General features: G+C 34.9%; 3 protein-coding genes across 4 annotated transcripts; 2 read left to right on the top strand and 1 right to left on the bottom strand.

Moving 5' to 3' along the window:
* Positions 1-372: 372 nt before the first annotated feature.
* On the top strand, positions 373-4,189 carry LOC127135123 (putative clathrin assembly protein At5g57200). The gene is made up of 15 exons (XM_051061926.1): positions 373-585; positions 684-753; positions 980-1,077; positions 1,276-1,414; positions 1,516-1,643; positions 1,715-1,807; positions 2,082-2,132; positions 2,247-2,312; positions 2,388-2,453; positions 2,558-2,638; positions 2,752-2,829; positions 2,905-3,084; positions 3,173-3,254; positions 3,364-3,476; positions 3,584-4,189. Exons 1-15 carry the CDS (start codon positions 496-498, stop codon positions 3,983-3,985), a joined length of 1,737 nt encoding a protein of 578 aa, XP_050917883.1. The 5' UTR covers positions 373-495; the 3' UTR covers positions 3,986-4,189.
* A 767-nt stretch (positions 4,190-4,956) lies between these two features.
* On the bottom strand, positions 4,957-5,562 carry LOC127135835 (secreted RxLR effector protein 161-like). The gene has a single exon (XM_051062467.1). It carries the CDS (start codon positions 5,560-5,562, stop codon positions 4,957-4,959), a length of 606 nt encoding a protein of 201 aa, XP_050918424.1.
* A 3,287-nt stretch (positions 5,563-8,849) lies between these two features.
* Positions 8,850-11,999, top strand: LOC127135121 (sugar transporter ERD6-like 6). 2 transcript variants are annotated; one of them, XM_051061924.1, is made up of 8 exons: positions 8,850-8,943; positions 10,440-10,557; positions 10,777-10,839; positions 10,929-10,988; positions 11,204-11,269; positions 11,358-11,417; positions 11,522-11,636; positions 11,714-11,998. In XM_051061924.1, the coding sequence occupies exons 4-8, from the start codon at positions 10,944-10,946 to the stop codon at positions 11,824-11,826; spliced, it is 399 nt and encodes a 132-aa protein (XP_050917881.1). In that variant the 5' UTR covers positions 8,850-8,943; positions 10,440-10,557; positions 10,777-10,839; positions 10,929-10,943; the 3' UTR covers positions 11,827-11,998. The 2 variants fall into 2 exon arrangements, with proteins under 2 accessions (XP_050917881.1, XP_050917882.1); XM_051061925.1 differs by lacking the exon at positions 10,440-10,557 and having other exon boundaries at positions 8,852-8,943; positions 11,714-11,999.
* Positions 12,000-21,667: the final 9,668 nt, after the last annotated feature.

Raw genomic sequence — 21,667 nt, 5'->3', positions numbered from 1 at the left:
TAAATGTTATTAGGTGATTGATTAAAGATAAAATAAAAAAAAATTAGTTAGACACAAACATACGACTTATTTTTACAAACAATCAATCACAACTATCTCATGATTTCAATTAAAATTTAAAATATAATTGTTTTCCTTTATAAAATAATTGAAATGAAATACGTAGGAAAGGTAAATATATGTTTGAGATTACAAATTAAATATTTAAAAAATAATATTTTTGTCAATCATTAAACTTATATACATAAACCCATGTCATTTAAAATAATACATCGACATATATGTAATTTAACATGCCAAAATCTGCAGAAACCGTGTGAAACAGATTCTGTTAAGTATGATATAACCGAAACTACTAAAATACCCTTTTCATCGTTGTTTTGTTTCTTTTAATCGCTGGAGAACGAGTAACAAGAGAGAAACAAAGGAGAAGAACAATAACAAGGTTGTTGTTGTTTCTTCTTCTTTCTTTCCAAATCCAACAGCAGTTGGTGAATGGGAACGTTCCAGACATTGAGAAAGGCCTACGGAGCTCTCAAAGATTCCACCAAGGTTGGCCTTGCCAAGGTCAATAGCGAATATAAGGTTGGTTATATACATTTTCATTTTCCTTTCTTTTTCTTCAAATGATTGATTATATATATACATATTTTGATGTTGTTTCTCTATTTTTGTTATTATAGGAATTGGACATTGCCATTGTAAAAGCTACAAGTCACGTCGAATATCCTCCTAAGGAACGTCACGTTCGAAGTGAGTTTGAGTTTTGTAAAGTTTTGTAATTATGCTTTTTATATTTTGTTTCGTTGAGGAATTGAATGATTATTTGATGAAGCATTGGTTGATGATCAATCTATTGTGTTTTGTAAACTTTCATCTTGTTGCTTGCGTTACAAGAAACTAGAAATGATGACATTACAATGGTGCCAAATTAGGCTTATTATTTTTTTTTCTCTCTCTCTTTTCTTCTTCCTTGCAGAGATATTCTATGCCACATCGGCCCACCAGCCACGGGCAGATGTAGCTTATTGCATACACACACTTTCGAAAAGACTTTCCAAGACGCGGAATTGGATAGTAAGTCCTTTTCGTACTTTCTAGTTTGACATTTTTAACGCACGCCAAGTATTTGTTTGATATTGTCCAGAGTTCGATGAAATCACGGTGATACAGTGAGTTTTGTTGATGATGTTTTTGTTAAAATCACAATGACACGCCGTGATTCTGCTAAATTTATTGTCAGTCGAAACATGTAACTGAATAATGAAATTACAGGTTGCTTTAAAGACATTGATAGTGATTCATAGGATATTGAGAGAGGGTGATCCTAGCTTCAAAGAAGACCTTGTAAAATACTCACACAGGGTACAATTTCTCCATATTTCCAGCTTCAAAGATGACTCAACCCCTCTAGGTAAATTAATTGGTTTCTATAGATTAATTATTTGCTGTTACTCTTTTACCACATATGGTTTATACCCTTTTGTCATTTGAATTTTCTTCATGTTTTTGCAGCTTGGGATTGTTCTGCATGGGTTCGAAGCTACGCACAATTTTTAGAAGAAAGACTTGAATGTTTTAGAATTCTTAAATATGACATTGAGTTCGAGCGTTTAACCAAATCGTCACCCGCTTCAACTAAGGTGTGCGGTTTTTCTTCAATGTAAATTTTTGTTATTGATTCTCAGAAAATGAGTAACTTTCAGTTTGACAGGCACATAGCAAAACAAGGACGTTGAGCAGTGATGAGCTGTTGGAGCAGCTTCCGGCATTGCAGCAACTTCTTTATAGACTTGTTTGCTGTCGGGTAAGAGTTTTTATAGGAAAAACCTATGAAACACAGACACCGGACACGGCACCAACACTGACACGTCGACCGCGGTAATAATTTGAAAAAGATGAAGAAATTAAACGTAATTGCAAGTGTAGGTGTCCGACCCGGACACAAACACCGTTTTTCTCAGGTGTCGGTGCTACAGAGGGGAAACTTAGTTTTGATATCTGCATAATATATTGTGCCATATCTCTTAAAATTGAAAAAATTGTTGCATTTTGTTTAAATTTGGTTTAATATCTTGCAGCCTGAAGGAGCAGCTTTCAGCAATTATCTAATACAATATGCATTGGCCCTGGTATGAGTATTTAGTTTCCTACCTTTTCACATAATAGCAGGTTTTATAGGTTTTGCTTCAGAAAATACTCATTTTCTCTAACAATACTTTTACTCTTGTGGAAATATCATTCAGATATTGAAAGAGAGCTTCAAAATATATTGTGCCCTCAATGATGGAATCATAAAACTTGTGGATGTGGTAATGTCTAGCTATCTCAGTTTCATTTTATTATTTAGTTCATCACATCACTTGAACTAATAGTGAAAGCTTCAGTTCTTCGATATGACGAGATATGACGCGGTAAAGGCTTTGCATATTTATAAAAGAGCTAGCCAACAGGTTCATAATGATGATTTACATAGCACGCATTCTTGTTGTCCAAATTGAATTATATTTTTTTTTTCTTAACAATTGATTATTAACTTTGCTATGTATATATGCAGGCTGAACATCTTGCTGATTTCTATGAATACTGCAAGGGTTTGGACCTTGCTAGGAATTTTCAGTTTCCAATTTTGAGACAGGTTCTTAATATTTGTGAATAAGTTATTTCATTTTAGACAAGAATTTTCATTATTAGTTGTATTTCATTTGATATCAAAAGATTTGTGAATAAGTTATTTCATCCAATAAACAGCCACCACCTTCTTTTGTCGCCACAATGGAAGAATACATTAAAGAAGCACCTACATCTCACGGAGATGTTAAGAGACTGGTAAGAAAAGTAATATACAAAAAAAAAATTTACAAGATTTTTCTATGTATGTTAATAAAGATCATTCAAAATCAGGAATATCAAGAAAATGATCAATCGCCAAAAAAAGAACCAGAACAAAAAGAAACCGAAGAACCTGAAGCAGTCGAGGAACAAGTTGAAGAAGTCGAGGAGGAAGAACATGTTGATGAGGAACAAACAGAAGAGGCTGAACTTCCTCCTCTTATATCAACTGATGGTGATGATGATTTGCTGGTCTGTTTTTGTTATGAGTTAATGGTTTATCATGTTTGTGATATTTGGTTTGATAGAGAATATGTAACATATTGGTTCATCTTTGCAGGGTCTAAATGAAATAAATCCAAAAGCACAAGAAATAGAGAACATTAATGCTTTGGCCCTAGCAATTCTACCACCTGGTGTTGGTAAGGCCTAGATTAAATCATATAGTTGATTAAGAAATATAAAGTTTTATAATGCTTGTTTGTTGTCTGATACATGATCCAAATTTTAAGATCTCGCAATTTCGCGTAGGAAACAATTCACACAATCTTGCTTTGACTGATTTAAGTGGAACTACTGGTTGGGAACTTGCACTCATTACGACACCAAGCAACCACACGAGCCAAGCGCCCGATCGCATAATGGTTCGTGTTACCACTTCATCACTCTTTCTTATGAGATTACAGATAATCCCTTAAACCTGTAAGAAGATACAATTGATGTTCTCTCTCTCTTTCTTATGTTGAGTCAGGCTGGTGGATTTGACAAGCTATTGCTAGACAGTTTGTATGAAGACGAAAATGCAAGGAGGCAACTTCAACTCCAGAATGCAGGTTATGGATATGGCGGGACGACAATACAGAATCCATTTGATAATTATAGTCACCAAGATCCATTTGCAGGATCGAACAATATAGCGCCTCCACCTAACGTACAAATGGCATCAATGGCACAACAACAACATATGATGTTCCAACAACAGCAACAACACAGCATGATGATGGTACCTTATCAGCAGGAGAATCCACATACTCAGTACCATCAACACATGCCAGTTATGAGTTCTTCTAATCCATTTGGAGATCCTTTACCTGTACCTAGCTATTCTTATAGTCCCATGCACCACCATCAAGGGAACTACAATATAATGTAGCCTTCAGTGCTTTTGTAACTTGATCCTCCCCTCTTCCCTTTCCCACCACTAAAAGAATGTATCCTTTGTTATTTTAAGCAGGGTTATTCTAAAGTCTTGCAAGTTAATGTTACATTACATTTACATTTTTATTTTGAAACATCAACTTGTTAGAACTGGTATTGCAAGTGAATGTTACATTACTTGTACATTTTAACCTACTAATTGACTCCTATTTAACCTTTTCTTTTGTAACTAACTTTCTTCCTCTAATTAACTTCTGTTTGTAACTTACTAAAAGTTGTTGCAGATATTAATTCCCCCTAATAGGGGACTAACACAATCATTCATTTTTCTTTGGACCTTCTTGGCTGCACAAATGATTAATTTATTATAAAAATAACAATAAAAAATCCCAAGAGTAATTCGATAATGTAGAATTTTTTAAAAAGAAAATCGACATCTTTTCTTTAGTATCTAATCTTGATCAAACGGTCAATGATATATTAACTACTTAAATGTGTAAGATTCGAAATGTTTGCAATCCAAATCCATTAGATCAACATTGCTAGGTAATTTGCATTCCAAGTTATTTATAAATTGAGAAATTAAGAGAGAAAATCAAAAGTAATTTTGAAACAGATTATTATTGGAATAAATTATATACAAGTACATGCGAGAGTGATATTTATATTGCCTAGAAAGTCATAACTAACTAACTACTCATAATGGCTAAGTTTGTAATAGTTTGCTAGTGTTGCAAGTCACATTTGCAACACTTCCAAACTATCACAAACAATTATGTCCAAAACTTTATACTCTTCATAATTTAGATTTTTTAAGTTCCTCATCCCTATTAATCTTGTGAGGAATTCGAATCTTGCTTGCTTCAAGAGTTTGGTTAGAATGTCAGCCAATTGCAATTCAGTCTTGCAATACTCAATCTTCAGCGTTTATTTACCAACTTGATTTCATACAAAATGATACCTTCTTTATATGTGCTTGCTCCTATCATGGCTCATAGGACGGTATGTCAAATCAATTGTTGACTGATTGTCCACTAGCAACTTGATTTTCACAATGTTACTTACATTTAACTCTTCAAGTAGCATCTCGAACCACAATGTTTGGTTGAGACCATAAGAAGCTGCAACATACACTATCTCACATGAAGATAAAGCCGCAATTCCTTGCTTGTTTGAACTCAATGAAATTGGTGATGCTCCAAGCATAAACAAATAACTTGATATGCTTTTTCTATCATCTTGATCACCCATCCAATCTGAGTAAGAATAACCATATATTTTGGCCTCCCTTATAGTATTTTGGTCATGTGGCATGAGTATCCCATGGTCTGGTGTTCCTATAATGTATCTCAATATTCTCTTTTCTCTAAGTAGATGGTATATCGTTAGTTCATCTATAAATATGTTAACTAATATCACATTATGACAAACATATAATCTTGTATTGAAAAGATATCTTAAAGAGCCAGTGGTCTGCTTGTATAATGTGTTATCTACCAGTTCATCATTTGATTCCTTCTTCAGTTTGATGTTGGTTTTCAGAGGTATAACTACAGGGTTGAAATTGTTCATCTTGAACTTCTTCAAGATGTCTTCTGCATATTTATTTTGATGCGAGAAAACTCCACGCTTTGTGTTCACAATTCCATTTCTAGGAAGTACGCCAAATTTTTTAAGTCTGACATTTCAAACTCATTCTTCATGCTTGCCTTAAATTTTACCAATTCATTTTTATTAGAACCTCTGACCAATAGATCTTCCACATAAAGATATAACATGATTTGGTCTTTCTCATTTGAGCCTTTCACATACACTTCATTCTCTAATGTGCACTTATTAAAACCAAACTTTATCAAAAATCTATCATTTCTCTTGTTCCATATTTTATGTGTTTGCTTCAATTCATACAATGTTTTTCTCAGCTTGTACACTGTCTCTTCTTTCCCTCAAAACCTGGTGGCTGCTTCACATAGACTTATTCTTCTAAAAGATCATTGAGAAAGACTAACTTCACATAAAGTTGGTGCATCTTCCAACCTCTATATGCTGCAATGGATATAATTGATCTTATTCTTTCAAGTTTGGCCATTGGTGCATAGACTTCATTAAATATAATTCTAGGCTTTTGAGGAAACCCTTTTGACACCAATCTTGCCTTGTACTTGTTAATTTCACCATTCGACTTCAACTTTTGTAAGAAGAAGATTTGATTATGGATCTGGCCTTATGTTTTGATGATAACAATACCTAGATTCATAGAGAGTAATTTTTTACCCTAATGATTTTGTTTAGTGTGCAGATACTAGATATAAATTCTGACTCTGAATAAGTGACATGTGACGTCATCAAAATCTGAACCTAGTGCACTCTGACTCTGAGATGTGTGTTATACAAGATAATCAAATTTTGGACTACTCTACTTAACGCTTCTTAACATTAGTTATCCAAATCTATATGACTCTGAAGATTCTGACGTTGTCAAGCTCTCAAATCTTGCGCTCAAACAACTCTGATAAATTATGTCATCAGACTCTGAAGACCAGATTCTGATGAACTGGATCAAAACTCTAAAGAACAAGTTTCTGAAGACTCTCTCATAATGACTCCAATTCTTCTTCTATGCATGCTTTGTTAGTGCTCTATCTGAATCCCCTGATTATTTGAAGATAAGATCAAAAACGTTTTATGTGAGAAAATAGTACACAATAAAAGATCAAATATTCTTTCCACAACACTGATTTTATAGAGAAAGAATTGTACTGTTGTATAATCGTGTCTCCCATTTTCATAGACCGTTATGCAAGGATACAAATACATTTATGTATTCCATTTCTATCCTCTAACGGATCTTTTCATTGCCTATATAAAAGAGTCTTAGAAGAATGGAACAGTAACAAAGTGCCAATACTAAAAGAATATCAATTAAGCGAACATTGTATATTGTGAATATTTTCTAGAGAAAGAGAAACAAACACACAAGGAACTTTTGTTCGTACTCTTCATAGAAAATATTTCGTGTGAAATACTTTGTAATTCATTTTTGTATTCTACTTTCTTAGAAGAATTTTTTAGCACACTTTGTATGATTTTATTTCCTTGAGTGGCTATGGTTTTATCATAATTACTTAATAAGACATTGACAATTAGCCTTTGTGGCTGTAATCAAGTTTGATTATAGTGGATTTAGTCCTTTTGATAAGGCGAAATCACCTTGGCGGGTGAACTGGAGGTAGCTTTATTAACAGTGGACCAGGATAAAAATAATTGTGTTCATTATTTTTGTTCTTTGTTTTCTCATTGTAATTTTAGGTTGCAATATTTTTCATTCTTGAAACCCAATTCAAACTCCAATTTCTTGTGTTTCCATTATCTTCAATTGGCATCCGAACTCCAATTATGGTATTGATTGTTTATCAAACACTTAATCGTGTCAGAAAAAGATCCAGATTTGTGAATCACTATGGCAGGAATCCCTTCACCAGCTGCACCCGTTGTTAACAATGAAAGAGATCACTATAGTGCCAAACCCCTATTTTTTATGGAGAAAAATTTGATTATTGAAAAGATAAATAAAAAGTTTTTTTCTTGGTCATGATGTAGATCTATGGGATATGATAGTTGATGACTACATTCATCCTGTTAATGGAAGTGGTAATAAGGTGGAAAGAAGAATGATGACTGATCAACAAAAGAAAGATTACAAGAATTATCATCAAGTGAGAATCATCTTGCTGAATGTTATATCATACTCTGAGTATGAGAAGATCATAAATAGAGACACAACTAAGTCTATATTTGATTATGTAAGGATGACTCATGAATGAAATGCTAAGGTGAAAGAAACCAAGGCGCTTGCCTTGATACCAAAGTATGAAGCCTTCAAAATGGAGGATAATGAAACTGTTGAGGACATGTTCTCAAGGTTCCAGACTCTAGTTGCAGCACCAAAGGTTCTGGACAAAGGTTACTCTATTGTAGATCATGTTAAGAAAATTATCATAAGCATACCCAAGAGATGGAGGCATATGCTAACTGTGTTGAAGTTATCTAAGGATCTGAACAACATTACTCTTGAAGAAATTGTGAGTTCTTTGAGAAGTCATGAGATAGAGTTTGAAGAGGATGAGCCTTAAAGAAAAGTTAAATTTGTGACTCTAAAATACAGGGGAAATTATGAAATGACTAAATCCTTTCTGTCACACCCTGATTTTGACCCTGAATCCCGATTCAATATATTCATCATAGGTGTTACACCTCTACATAGCATACCATGCATTCCATACCGCATAGTGCCTAGAAAATCAGTCGAAATAATTTTTTCGGATCTACAGGCAAACCGGCTGAATTAATCGACGGATGTGCGTCAAATCAGTGGACGAAATTTTTTAAAATCAAGCTTCCAGACAACAACTTTATTAATCTATGTTTTGCGTAGTTTAATCTGGTATGCTCGATTTATTTTTCAGCTAATTTTTCGGCCACTTTTTAATCAGCTCAAGCATGTTTAACCGATCAAAATTTATTTCAAAATTAAAAGAAACGCTGTATTTTTCCAATAAGTTTATTTCGCACTGATCATTTTGGTGCATTCATTTTAATTTTTCGAGCACTTTTGCGCTCGACTTTTATGCATTTTGAGTCCGTTTATTTTTATCTTTTTATCAACATGTTCATAAAAATAAAATAGAATTAATTGTGATTTTGTTTAAATTTAATTTTAATTATTTTAAGGTATTTATTTTTTATTAAGGCTTAATTATTTTTGTTTCTAGAAAATATATTAAGGGCATTATTGTCATTGTATAATTTGAAACCCTAGTATATATGTTGTTATGAGAGGAGGAAAAGCGGAGCCGGTAGTCAAACGTCGCATGTGCTCTCTCTAAAAAAAATCTCTGTTTCTATTAGAATCAAGGTGGAAAGGAAAAAGAAAAGAAAAGCAACGTTCAGTAGGTATTATCTTGCATGAACCTCTTCAAATTCATACATTTTCTCCCACACAAATCAAATTTTCATAACACCTTTCTCTCTCAAGTATATATTTAATGCTTCATTTCTAGCATTCATAAAAACAACAACAGACAACATTATTTCTCCTCCACTTTTCACACACTAAATCACCTTCATACACATTTTTTCATTCCAAAATCTCACAATCTATACATTTTAGTTTTAGTTTATATACAATTATTTTATATTTATGATTATTTTATTTTGAGTATTTATACATAAATCCTGTCATGAGTTTTATATAGAGATATATATTTTTTTATTTAATTTAGTTTTATATATGTATAAATTTATTTATTTTTTCTAAAAAGTTATATATAGTTTTTTGTTAATTTTTTTAAGTTTATATACATATGAACTTTTCTGTTTTAAAGGCTATATATACTTTTTTCATTAGTTTTTTTTTAGAACTTTTCTATTTTAAGGTTAAATATATATTTTTTGTTGGATTTTTTTAGTGTATATACCAATAAACTTTTCAGTTTTAAAGTTATGTATATACTTTTTGTTAATTTATATATATATATATATATATATATATATATATATATATATATATATATATATATATATATATATATATATATATATATATATAGTGTGTTAATATTGTTTTCATATTTTATTTTATTTTAAGCTCTAATTAATTCTATAGCAATGCAGATTCATTTTGAATAACGCGTCCGTGTTGTGTTTAGTTTTCTATTTTTTTTAATTACTTTGAGTTAATGTAAAAAATTATAATATTGTAATAATCATAATATGTTTGGTTGTTGCTATTCGGTGCATTATTGCATTGCGATTTTGGAGTTTAAATCCAATTTAGCTTCCGAAAATCGCTTGAACGCATAGATTTTTGCTCGGCCTCTTATAGAGTGATTCCTACATGAATCCACTCTAAGTTAGCTTAGAGCTAAATTCAGTTTGTTTTCGATTACAGTTGGTTTTCAGTCCCGTGGTTTACTCTTGGGTCTTCTTCACTACGCCAAAAACTGGAATAGACAGCACATCTTAGAGGGCGCTTTATTACAAAAGCGCACTCTAAAGTGAAGCGAAAAAATAAGGAGCGAACAACTGGAATAGACAGCGCACTTTAGAGGGCGCTTTTGTAATAAAGCGCCCTCTAAGGTGAAGCGAAAAAATAAGGAGGAGATAGAGGGACAACAATACAGGGCGCTTTTTAGAAAGCGCCCTCTAAGGTTACCCTTAGAGGGCGCTTTTAAAAAAGCGCTTTATAAGTCCATGTGTATTTCCAGTTTATAAAGCGCTTTTGGAAAGCCTTATAGAGCGCTTTCATAAGCGCCCTCTTAGGCCCCCTTTAGAGGGCGCTTTTTTTCCACAAGCGCCCTCTAAGGTCCCCTTTAGTAAACATTAAAATTATAACATACTGCGCGTTTTGTTATTTCACTCTCTGTTATTTTCGTTCTTTTTCACGTTAGGGTTCTCACTGCTACGATTTTCGCTACTTCTAAGGCGTTCTCCTTCTACCTCTGTTAGATCTATGACGTTTCCTCCTTCTATTAATTCGTTGTTAGCTGTTCGATTTTGACACCATAGGTATTTTTCTAATCTTCATATTACTTGGTTTCTCTTCTGACGTTCGCTATTGTTCATTTTTGGTTTCATTTTTCTTGGTTCATACATTTATTGAGTATTCTCAACAATAATTATTGTGTTGCAATGCTAGCAATGGAGACTAGGCATTATGGGTTAAATTTCACCAACTGAACAATATTTACCAGACCATAATCTGAACAATATTTACATGTCATTTAGGTTCTTGCTACGATTTTAACTTTGTGGTTAGCAGACAAATCTGGTCGCCGGCTTTTACTTATTGTGAGTCTGAGCTTTTTCGATAATTTTTGCATTCACATTACTATTTGTTTGGAGGGTAATAAGAGATTAATCAAAATCTCCTATTGCAGGTTTCTTCATCTGCAATGGCTTTGAGTCTTTTGGTTGTTTCAATATCATTCTACTTGAAGGTAATAATAATTTTTTTGTTTGTTATATTTTTTGAACATTTTTTTTGTTTATTTTTATATATACATAATACATTAACTAGATATTACACATGCATTCATGCATAAATGTTCAGAAATTTGTAACACAGATTCACAGGATTATATAGCAGTAAATTCTTCTTTATATTTTTGGTTTTTTATATGGATAATATATTTTATGTTGAATTTGCTCTCAGGAATATATATCACCAGATTCTGATTTATATGCGACATTGAGCCTCGTATCGGTGGTTGGAGTTGTGGTGTGTAAATACAACTTTATTACACAAATGATGGTTTCTATTGTTTGTTTCCCTAACTTCATTATTATAAACTTTCAATTTCTTTCAGGTCATGGTTATTGCATTCTCTCTAGGATTAGGAGCAATGCCATGGATTATAATGTCTGAGGTACAATTTTCTTCAATAATAATATGCATGACAACCCTATATGAACAAACCTTTGTTGTAATATAATGTGATAGTTGATGTGTTGAATATATTTTACATAATAGATTCTTCCGATTAACATCAAAGGCCTAGCTAGAAGTTTTGCAACACTTGCCAATTGGTTCTTTTCCTGGTTGGTTACATTAACAGCAAATTTGCTCTTGGATTGGAGTTCGGGAGGTTTGTGTGCATTGCCTATGTTAATTTTCTATAAATATCTATTGTTTCTAACTAGAAGCTTCCTATGTTTTTATCAGGAACCCTCACAATATATACTGCAGTGTGTGTTTTCACAGCAGGATTTGTTGCCATTTGGGTCCCCGAGACAAAGGGAAAAACTCTTGAAGAAATACAACAGTTTTTCAGATGAAGTTTCCTTTCGAGTAGCACTTCAGTTAGTGTTCACTCATGTATTCACATTCATATTTTTTTTCTGAATCAACTCAATTCCTTTTTGTGCTCTTTGGTCTTGTTAAATATGAAAAATACCAAAACAGTGTGATTTTCTAATCTAGCAGCATACTTGCATTTTTGTTGTAATTGATTGATTGTAAACAAATAAATGAAAGAGAGTGGTTATTATACATTTCAATTAGAGTAGCAGTGGTTTCGGTTCATGACATTTCAAATAGCAAGAGGATCATATAAATAATAAGCATATATCAATATTTGTATTTTAATATTATAAAAGCATAAAAAGAACCTTTAGTTGCTCTTGTGAATTATAACAAGCAGCTGTATGCCATTTTCTTCTGGTTACCTCTTGTGGCTGCAACATAACCTGAAATGAGAATATGGTCACAGAGACATGTGATGCATGTAAATGTTAAATAACCACCCACTTTAGAGGGCGCTTTCCAAAATAAACGCCCTCTAAACCCTTTAAATTTCCACTTTAGAGGGCGCTTTCCAGTAAAAGCGCCCTCTAAACCCTTAAAGGTTTCCACTTTAGAGGGCGCTTTCCAGTAAAAGCGCCCTCTAAACCCTTAAAAGTTTCCACTTTAGAGGGCGCTTTCTTTAAAAAGCGCCCTCTAAAGTGGCCCTTTCTTTAAAAAGCGCCCTCTAAAGTGGCCCTTAAAGGGCTTAAAGAGCCACTTTAGAGAGCGCTTTCACCAGGAAAAAAAGCGCTGTCTTTACCTATGCCAGCGCCAGATTAGAGGGCGCTTTAAAGCGCTGTTATAGGCCAAAAAAAGCGCCCTCTTTTCCCTTATTTGGCGTAGTGCTTACAATGAGCTTTTAAGCAATACCAACTCAATTTTCAATAATTTCAAACCTTTGTACATTAATCATTTTAAATTTAATTTCAAACTATTTGCTTAACTAAATCTGAAGAAAAAGATTACCTGGATGAAATATCCAGTCGTAATCCCGAATATTAGGCTCAAGTTGTAAGAGCTTGTAAGCCCTATGTCTTCGTCTTCTCTTCAAAATATTTGTAAATATCCAAATGTTTTTTCTCAATAAAATTGAAAGAAAAAGATTACCCTGGATGGAATATCCAGTCGTAATCCTGAATATTATGCCCAAGTTCTAAGAGCTTGCAAGCCATAAGTATTCGTCTTCTCTTTAAAACACCTCAATATTCAAACCATTTTCATAAGTAAGTTGGAGGAAAAAGACTACCTGGATGAAATATCCAGTCGTAATCCCGAATATTAGGCCCAAGTTGTAAGAGTTTGCAAGCCATAAGTATTCGTCTTCTCTTCAAAATACTTGTAAATATTTAAACTTATTTTCTCAATAAAATTGAAAGAAAAAGATTACCTGGGTGGAATATCCAGACATAGTCCCGAGTATTAGACCCAAGTTGTAAGAGCTTGCAAGTCATAAATATTCGTCTTTCAAGCCCAAAAATACATTCAACCAATCAAACTTTTTTTCTCCCCGCCGTGCGATCTTCAAAACCTTTTCATAAACGAAAGACATCTTGTCTTAAGATGATGTAAAGCAATGTTTCGTCCACAATTGTTGAGTTGAGATAAATGACGTTTTTCTGAATGTTGATTTGTAAATCCATTCGATGTGTGGTATACGTCTGCTCCTCATCTGTTTTAGGTAAAACAATATTTCTCGTCGATTAATACAAGATAGGTTACGCTAAAATCGACCAACAAACAAACATTTTCTACCCAGAACTACATAAGCCTTGAGTTCTCTATTGAGATACGTAGGAGTAGGATTGCGAAATCTTGTCAGGCCCATTAATAAAAAACCTAGGTTTAGTCCCCTTCGTTGCAAAATCCAAAACATTCTTCTCTCTTCTGTTCTTTATTTCCCACCTAATAACTTGATAAGCCTAATATTTCTAAGCTAACACTAACACACACAACTAACCTAATGGTTCCCGTTGAGTACAACAGACGTGAGGGGTGCTAATACCTTCCCCTTGCGTAATCGACTCCCAAACCCTGATTTGGTTGCGACAACCATAATCATTGTCGTTCTTTCTTGGGTTTTATCGTATTTCCCCTTTACTTTTTAGGAATAAATAAAGTTTGGTGGCGACTCTGTTCAGTCCATCACGCGAGCGTGCGATTGCGCTTCGCTTAAGTCGTGTTCTCAGTTTTCGAGGTGCGACAGATGGCGACTCTGCTAGGGACAACATGTTTCCTAAGTGAGTCAAGCCTAGTTAGGTCCTTTGTGTGCCTTTGTTTGTTTACTTGTGTGGCTTTTCTTTATTGTTTTTGCTATCTTTATTGTCATATTGATAAAATCTGTTGTATTGGTTCCATTATGCTTTGGTACTTGGATACTCTGATTGCAAACCTTGTGGAAAAGAATTTTTACCCGAGTCTCGAGTAAAAACATAAGATAGGACGAGGTTGAGTAGTGCGGGTCCGCGAGATGAATTTCTCGTTGGGTCAGTGCGAGAACCTTACTTAAGAGTAGATCCTTTGGAGGATGTTGTTGCTCGGCAAGTAAGTTGCCGTAAGCTTCGATATTTTCATAAGGATCCATGACTCTAAGGACCATTTGTAGAACCTTAATCATGTGTCCAACTAGGAAAGATGGTTGCGTAGTGTGGGTCTGCGAGATGAATTTCTCGTTGGATCGATGCAAGAACCTCACTTAGAGTAGATTCTTTGGATGGAGTTGATGCCCGGCAAGTAAGTTGCCATAGGCAGCAAACAGTCTAATGAATCCATGACTCTAGGAACTTTTTTGAAACCCTAGATCACACCCGGTGAGAACCTATTCTTGGAAAGCAATCAGATTCATCAGTACCTCAGACTTTTGAACCCGTGTATTGAAAAAAAAATATGCATGGCTTGCATTGCATTCATTCACATTCCATTACATCTGCATCTCATCATAATGCATGTCATTTTCCAGACAAAATACAAAAAAAAACTTATCCATCCTTTGTCCATGATCCGCAGAGTGATTCCTGACACGCATTTAGAACAAAGAACCATGTCTCAAGAGATGATGGACGAGCTAAGGAAAAGTCAAAGAGAATTGAAGGAGGAACTCAATCTTTTGAAGATCCAAATGGGATGGGTCGTGGAAACCCTGCAAGCCTTATTGAGAAAAGAGGGTCATCCCATACCCATTGCGGTAACGGAGGGAGTTACTACTCCACATCCATCAGGTGTTACCCCAAGTCAAGGGAAATTCGATGTGACAACTCCTCATCTACCGGCATATGACCCTCCCTCAGGATGTCATCATCAACATCATCTGGCTATTCCTCCTCAAAATCATCGAAGTCAGGTTCGAAGCAAAAATCAGAATCAGAACAAAGGGAACAAAGATCACAATGACCCGATTCCGGTGCCATATAGCAAGCTCTACCCGCAACTGACCCAGAATGCTTTGGTAACCCCTCGAGCTCTCACACCTACGTCACCATACCTGCCATGGTACAATCCAAATGCAACATGTGAACTCCATAAAGGGGCAGTGGGACGTGACCTAGATTCTTGCTTAGCGCTGAAAGCCTTGATACGAGAATTGATTAGCAAAAAGAGCTTAGTCTTTGAAGAAGATCACCCGAAGGTCAAGTGCGGATACCATACTGAAATAATTGGGCACTGCATCGAGAAATGCAAGAGTTTTAAGTTCAAGCTGCAAAGATTGATTAACATAAGATCACCAACACTCAATGAGGAAAGCTCAGGTACACACATCTTGATTTCTAGGCCAAGTAGTGAGATAGGAAAAGGACCCCAAAACCCCCTCAAGGTTTTGTACCACAAGGAAGAGGTCAGGGATGTGGCTAACAAGATATCATCGTTTCTCGATAAGAGCATTGAGATATTGCCTTGGATTTCCAATGTCAAGACTCATGCCAACAGAAGTAAAAGAGAAGTGAGTAGTGGATCCAAGAGGGTTTCGTCCAATGATGAGATTGAAGGAAAAGAATTTGAAGATCGTCGTGCCAATATCAAAAAGTTTGTTGATCCCAACCTTCAAGTGGCTGAAAATGAGCAGTTAGTAATGCCCAAAGTGCCATGCCAACAACCACTACCTTTTGATCTTCATTACAAACAATCCTGGTTTACTTCTCATCCAAATCAACGAGCCCAAGGCCCGAGATATCGAAATCAATGTCAAAATCAACTTAGGCCCCAAACTAACTTGGAAAGAAGAAATGCCCCTCATCATCCAAGCGTCAGGACATATAGCCAACTTCTGCAGCCTCTGATTCAAAACTCGTTGGTGGTTCCCAAGTCTCTTAAGCCGGTTCCACAACCTTACCCACCCGGGTATGACCCAAATGTGCAATGTGGATATCATGCCGGATCAGAAGGGCATTCAACCGAAGACTGCAACGCTTTCAAAGCCAAAGTACAACAGCTGATTGACAACGGGTACATAGCCTTTCAAGAAGGAAGCTTGGTGGTAAATGTTAACCCATCGACCGGATAAGTGCGAAGATCTCAAGGGGTGTCCCCATACGTTAATGGGTCAAGTTTGAAGAAGTCATTCCCTAAAGTTGGCAATCATTTGGTTGTTTCAGCATTTCTTTTGTAGTTTCCTCGCATGTTGATTGTTAATTGCTTTTAAGCATTGTTGTTTTCTTTGAATTGGTAAGATTAATGAAATGTTTATGCATCTTTTGAATTAATCCATTCGTATTCACTCGTTTTTCATTCATGTTAAAAACAAAAATACTCCTCTCATTCACTTTTGTTTATCAAACCGTTGTGTTAACAAAGATTGGAAGGAGGATGATGAAAACGAAAACACTTGAAATTGTTGTGGTATGCTTTTGAATAAAACCTTGTCGATGATGTAAGGCATTGTTTCAAATCCCCAAACACCGAAGAGATAAGGAGTTAATCCCTAGTCAACCACTTTGAGCCTAGAAGTTGGTGTTTCTTTCAGATTTAAAAACCCTTAATCTTAACCAGGGGCACGGTAGTTATGTTCAGATAGTTTGAATGTGCATTCAATTTTCAAGAGGATTCGTCCATCTCTACACATCCTCCAAAGAAGTTCAACCACTTGTTATTCTTCGCACACATCTTGAAGTGTCGTAGAAACCGAGAAAATAAAAAAATTGTAGTGGTTCTTCCTCATCCACCAATAACATGGTAGTCACAATTTTTCAAAAAAGAAAGAAGAAAAAGCCCGCTAAGTCAAACACCGCAAAAAAAGAATGACTTAGGCAAAAATCAGGGCATTCCGGTGGACCAAAGGCTTCAAAGAAGCGGTCCAGGAAAAATTAGGGATAAAGAAAAACAAAAAAAGAGGCCCTCAAATACTCAACAAAACAAAGCAAAATAAGGTAACTACCATTTCAAGAAAATTAGTCTTGAATCTTCATCACACCTTTGAATCCTCTTGGAAGTGGAATGCGTCTGTCGAATTAACTGAATGTAGGAATTGGAGATCATCAAGAAGAAGGGGTGGTTAAAATTAAATTTGAGCCTTATATCCTTTTGTTTAAAAAACCGTGAACCATGCCACATTACAACCCTTAAAAGACCTAATTGAGGCAAGGTTTATTCTGAAAGCATACTACAATAAGGTTGTGTTAACCTGACTCCAAACAATTTTTGTTAATCATTTGATTGCACCAACTTGCATACTTTGAATGACTAGATCATCATTGTGTTCTTACCAGTGACTTATTCACTATATTTCACCCATTCATATCAATAAATTTTGATTTCAAATTTTTGCATAAGCACTGCATTAAAATTACCATTTTTTGAATGAACAATCTTATTTGCAAGTCAACACTTAGCATCAAGGAAATTCCAACAATATACAGTTGAAGAACTTGATAAAGTGAAAGAGGTCTTGTCAGGGGAAAATCACTTTGAGTATCGGTCAATCCAAGCCAATCACCCTAAGGGTCATCTAGCCAAGAGTAATTTGCTTCAAGACTCAGACAGGGGCAAGCCATCTCAGAAGGTCATTGAGTCCAACAAGCCAAGGACAATCAATCAAAAGTCTATCGTTCCAAGATTTGGTTAATCAGGGGTAGACCACTGCAAGTCTCGAACACTTGGGGCAAGCCATCTTGAGATCGTCTCATGTCAAGCTGTTTCAAACCCACTTTCAAGGTGAACATTTTCAAAGACCCAACAGACTGGGGCAAGATGAGCCACAGAGGGGCAGACCCCTTTCATGCTTTCAAACTACTCAAACAAATTCTTCCATATGTCAACAACTATTGATTTTGAGACGAGTGCCCAAAAATTATGCTAGCATGATTCATTAATCCTCCAAAAGGATCCCATTGGCTAAGTTGGGGTTGTCAAGCTTGATAGAATTCTCCTTTGATAACATCTATCATAAAATATTTGGTTGAGTTCTCAGTGTTAAGGAATCATGACCTCTATAAAAGCCTTTACAAACTCCCAGTCCACTCAAGTGTCAGCATTTTCATATCATGGTCATTCATATATCATGCATAAAAAAATCCAAATCATGCATAGCCGAAATGTACTTCGTGCTCAGTTTGCATTGACCCAGGTCTTGTTGTCGATCCTATATCCTTTGACCTCTAATTCCAGTTTGTCTTTGGTGCCCTTAAACCATCATCCGGTTTTTGCAGTCATTTTCAAGTCCAATTCAGTTGGCAATTTTGTCCATGAGGTTCATTTCCTTTTGGGGATTATCCAATGAATTTCCGGATTACTCCTTCATTTATTGATGTATTTCCATAACTTGTCTGGTGTATTTCCAAGTGTTTCCCCACCTATCTGATGTATTCTTAAATATGTTTGTCTTGTATTCTGATGTATTTCCAGAATTTCCTCGATGTATTATCGGATGTGTTTGTATTCTGATGTATTTCTAAAATATCACTTGTAATTCTGATGCATTTCCAGAATTCATTTCTTTTACTCTCCGATGAATTTCCAGACATGTCATTTTTGTTCTGACGCACTTCCAGAACCTCTATGCCATTCCCTGACATTATTTCAAGCATTATTGGTATCTCCTAAAATTCAGTTGTCACTAAGCATTATTCCAAGCTCAGTTGTTACTAGAACTCATTTTAAACCCAATTGTCGTTGGCATCCCTGTCACTCTGTTTATAAATATAATCGTGATTGGTATCTGAAGTTTGGTTGTCGCCAACATCATTTCAAGTCCAGTTGTTGTTGGCAAACACCATTGTAGTCAGTAATTGTTTTACTAAAGCTTACAATCAAAGTCCAATTGTTGTTGGCAAAATCCGTTAAAAGCTGGTTATAATCCATTGCTTATGGTGAAAGTCCAATTGTTGTTGGCACCTATCCGTTAAAAGCTGGTTGTAATCCATTGCTTACGGTCCAAGTCCAATTATTGTTGGCATATACAGAGAGTTTGATTACCCTGTCTTTCCTGATGGTTCTGTGAAAGTCATGTATGACTCATCATCTTGAGGAATTCCAAGAAGCTTGGAGGTTTTTCGTGTTAGAAAACTCCAATGATGTTGGTTTTGTTTGATTTCTTTGTAAAGAATCATTGTAGCCTTTTGCATGGATGTTCTACTTTTAAGAAGACTCCTGCTTATCTTTGTTTTGCATAAATTCCCTGTTAGAAATCCCCAAAATCTTTGATCGGATGAATTTTTTGTGAGAAATATCCATAATTGTCAGATGTATTCTAAAGTGTCAGGTCATGTATGAACCTGTTGATGAAACTCGCTTTGTATGTTTTCCAATATTGTCAGGTCATGTATGAATGTTTTGTTGAAGTTTTCTTTGGGTTTTCCAGTGTTGTCAGGTCACATATGAACCGGTTAATAAAATATCTTTGAAACCTCCAGAATTGTCAGGTCATGCATGAACCTGTGGATATACTTTCTTTGAATTTTCCAGTGTCGTCAGGTCATGTATCAACCTATTGATTAAACTTTCCTTGATTTTCTAGTATTGACAGGTCATGTCTGAACCTACGGTTTAAATGCTTTGAATTTTCCAAGTATTGACAGGTCATGTCTGAACCTGTTGTTGAAATGTTTTGTATATTCCAACGATGTCAGGTTAGGTATGAGCCTATTGATGAAACTTTCTTTGCATGTTTTCCAGTATTGTCAGGTCATGTTTGAACTTGTTGATGGAACCTTTTGATATCCTCCAGCATTATCAGGTCATGTTCGAACCTGTTATTGAAACTCTTTAAATATTCCAATGGTCAGGTCATGTATGAACTAACTGATGGAATTCTTTGATTTTTTTCCAGTGTTGTCAGGTCATGTATGAACTCGTTGACTAAACTTTCCTTGATATTCAAGTTGCCATCAGGTCATGTCTGAACCTGTCGTTTAAACCCTCTTTGTATGTTCCCAAATGTTGCCAAGTCATGTTTGAACCTGTTAATTGAGCACTCTTTGAATATTTCGGCTTTGTCAGGTCATGCATGAACCTGTTGTTAAAATATCTGTGCATATTCCCATGTTGTCTTTCCTCTAGTGGGATTGTTGTCTCCAATGAGTTTCTACCCTCATTTTTTGTTTTTTGTGGGTCACCTTTACCATATGTCTCCAACGTTCCCCACAAATCTTTGTTTCATTCTGCATCCATCATAAAGCATCCTGTTAGGGTTTATCTTATGTCTGATTATAACTCCAGCAAATCAAAAATAAAAAGGAGTCATTCATGCATTCATAGCATTTCATATCATCTGCATTCAGGGACAAAATAGGGTCTTTTTTTTAATATTTAACTATCTCCCACCGTGATCATATGAAAATTGACATGCTTCATATTCTCTAGTTGAAGATACTTAAATAGGGGCAACTGTCACACCCTGATTTTGACCCTGAATCCCGATTCAATATATTCATCATAGGTGTTACACCTCTACACAGCATACCATGCATTCCATACCGCATAGTGCCTAGAATATCATTCGAAATAATTTTTTCGGATATACAGGCAAACCGGCTGAATTAATCGACGGATGTGCGTCAAATTAGTGGACGGAATTTTTTAAAATCAAGCTTCCAGACAACAACTTTATTAATCTATGTTTCACGTAGTTTAATCTGGTATGCTCGATTTATTTTTCAGCTAATTTTTCGGCCACTTTTTGATCAGCTCAAGCATGTTTAACCGATCAAAATTTATTTCAAAATTAAAAGAAACGTTGTATTTTTCCAATAAGTTTATTTCGCACTAATCATTTTGGTGCATTCATTTTAATTTTTCGAGCACTTTTGCACTCGACTTTTATGCATTTTGAGTCCGTTTATTTTTATCTTTTTATCAACATGTTTATAAAAATTAAATAGAATTAATTGTGATTTTGTTTAAATTTGATTTTAATTATTTTAAGGTATTTATTTTTTATTAAGGCTTAATTGTTTTTGTTTCTAGAAAATATATTAAGGGCATTATTGTCATTGTATAATTTGAAACCCTAGTATATATGTTGTTATGAGAGGAGGAGAAGCGGAGCCGGTAGTCAAACGGCGCATGTGCTCTCTCTCAAAAAAATCTCTGTTTCTATTAGAATCAAGGTGGAAAGGAAAAAGAAAAGAAAAGCAACGTTCAGTAGGTATTATCTTGCATGAACCTCTTCAAATTCATACCTTTTCTCCCACACAAACCAAAATTTCCATAACACATTTCTCTCTCAAGTATATATTTAATGCTCCATTTCTAGCACTCATAAAAACAACAAGAGACAACATTATTTCTCCTCCACTTTTCACACACTAAACCACCTTCATACACATTTTTTCATTCCAAAATCTAACAATCTATACATTTTAGTTTTAGTTTATATACAATTATTTTATATTTATGATTATTTTATTT

Source organism: Lathyrus oleraceus, chromosome 4 (assembly GCF_024323335.1).
Source record: "Lathyrus oleraceus cultivar Zhongwan6 chromosome 4, CAAS_Psat_ZW6_1.0, whole genome shotgun sequence".
NCBI classification, from domain to species: Eukaryota; Viridiplantae; Streptophyta; class Magnoliopsida; order Fabales; family Fabaceae; genus Lathyrus; species Lathyrus oleraceus.
Note: the sequence above shows the minus strand (reverse complement) of the source record. Positions and strands in the feature narration are given on the sequence as shown.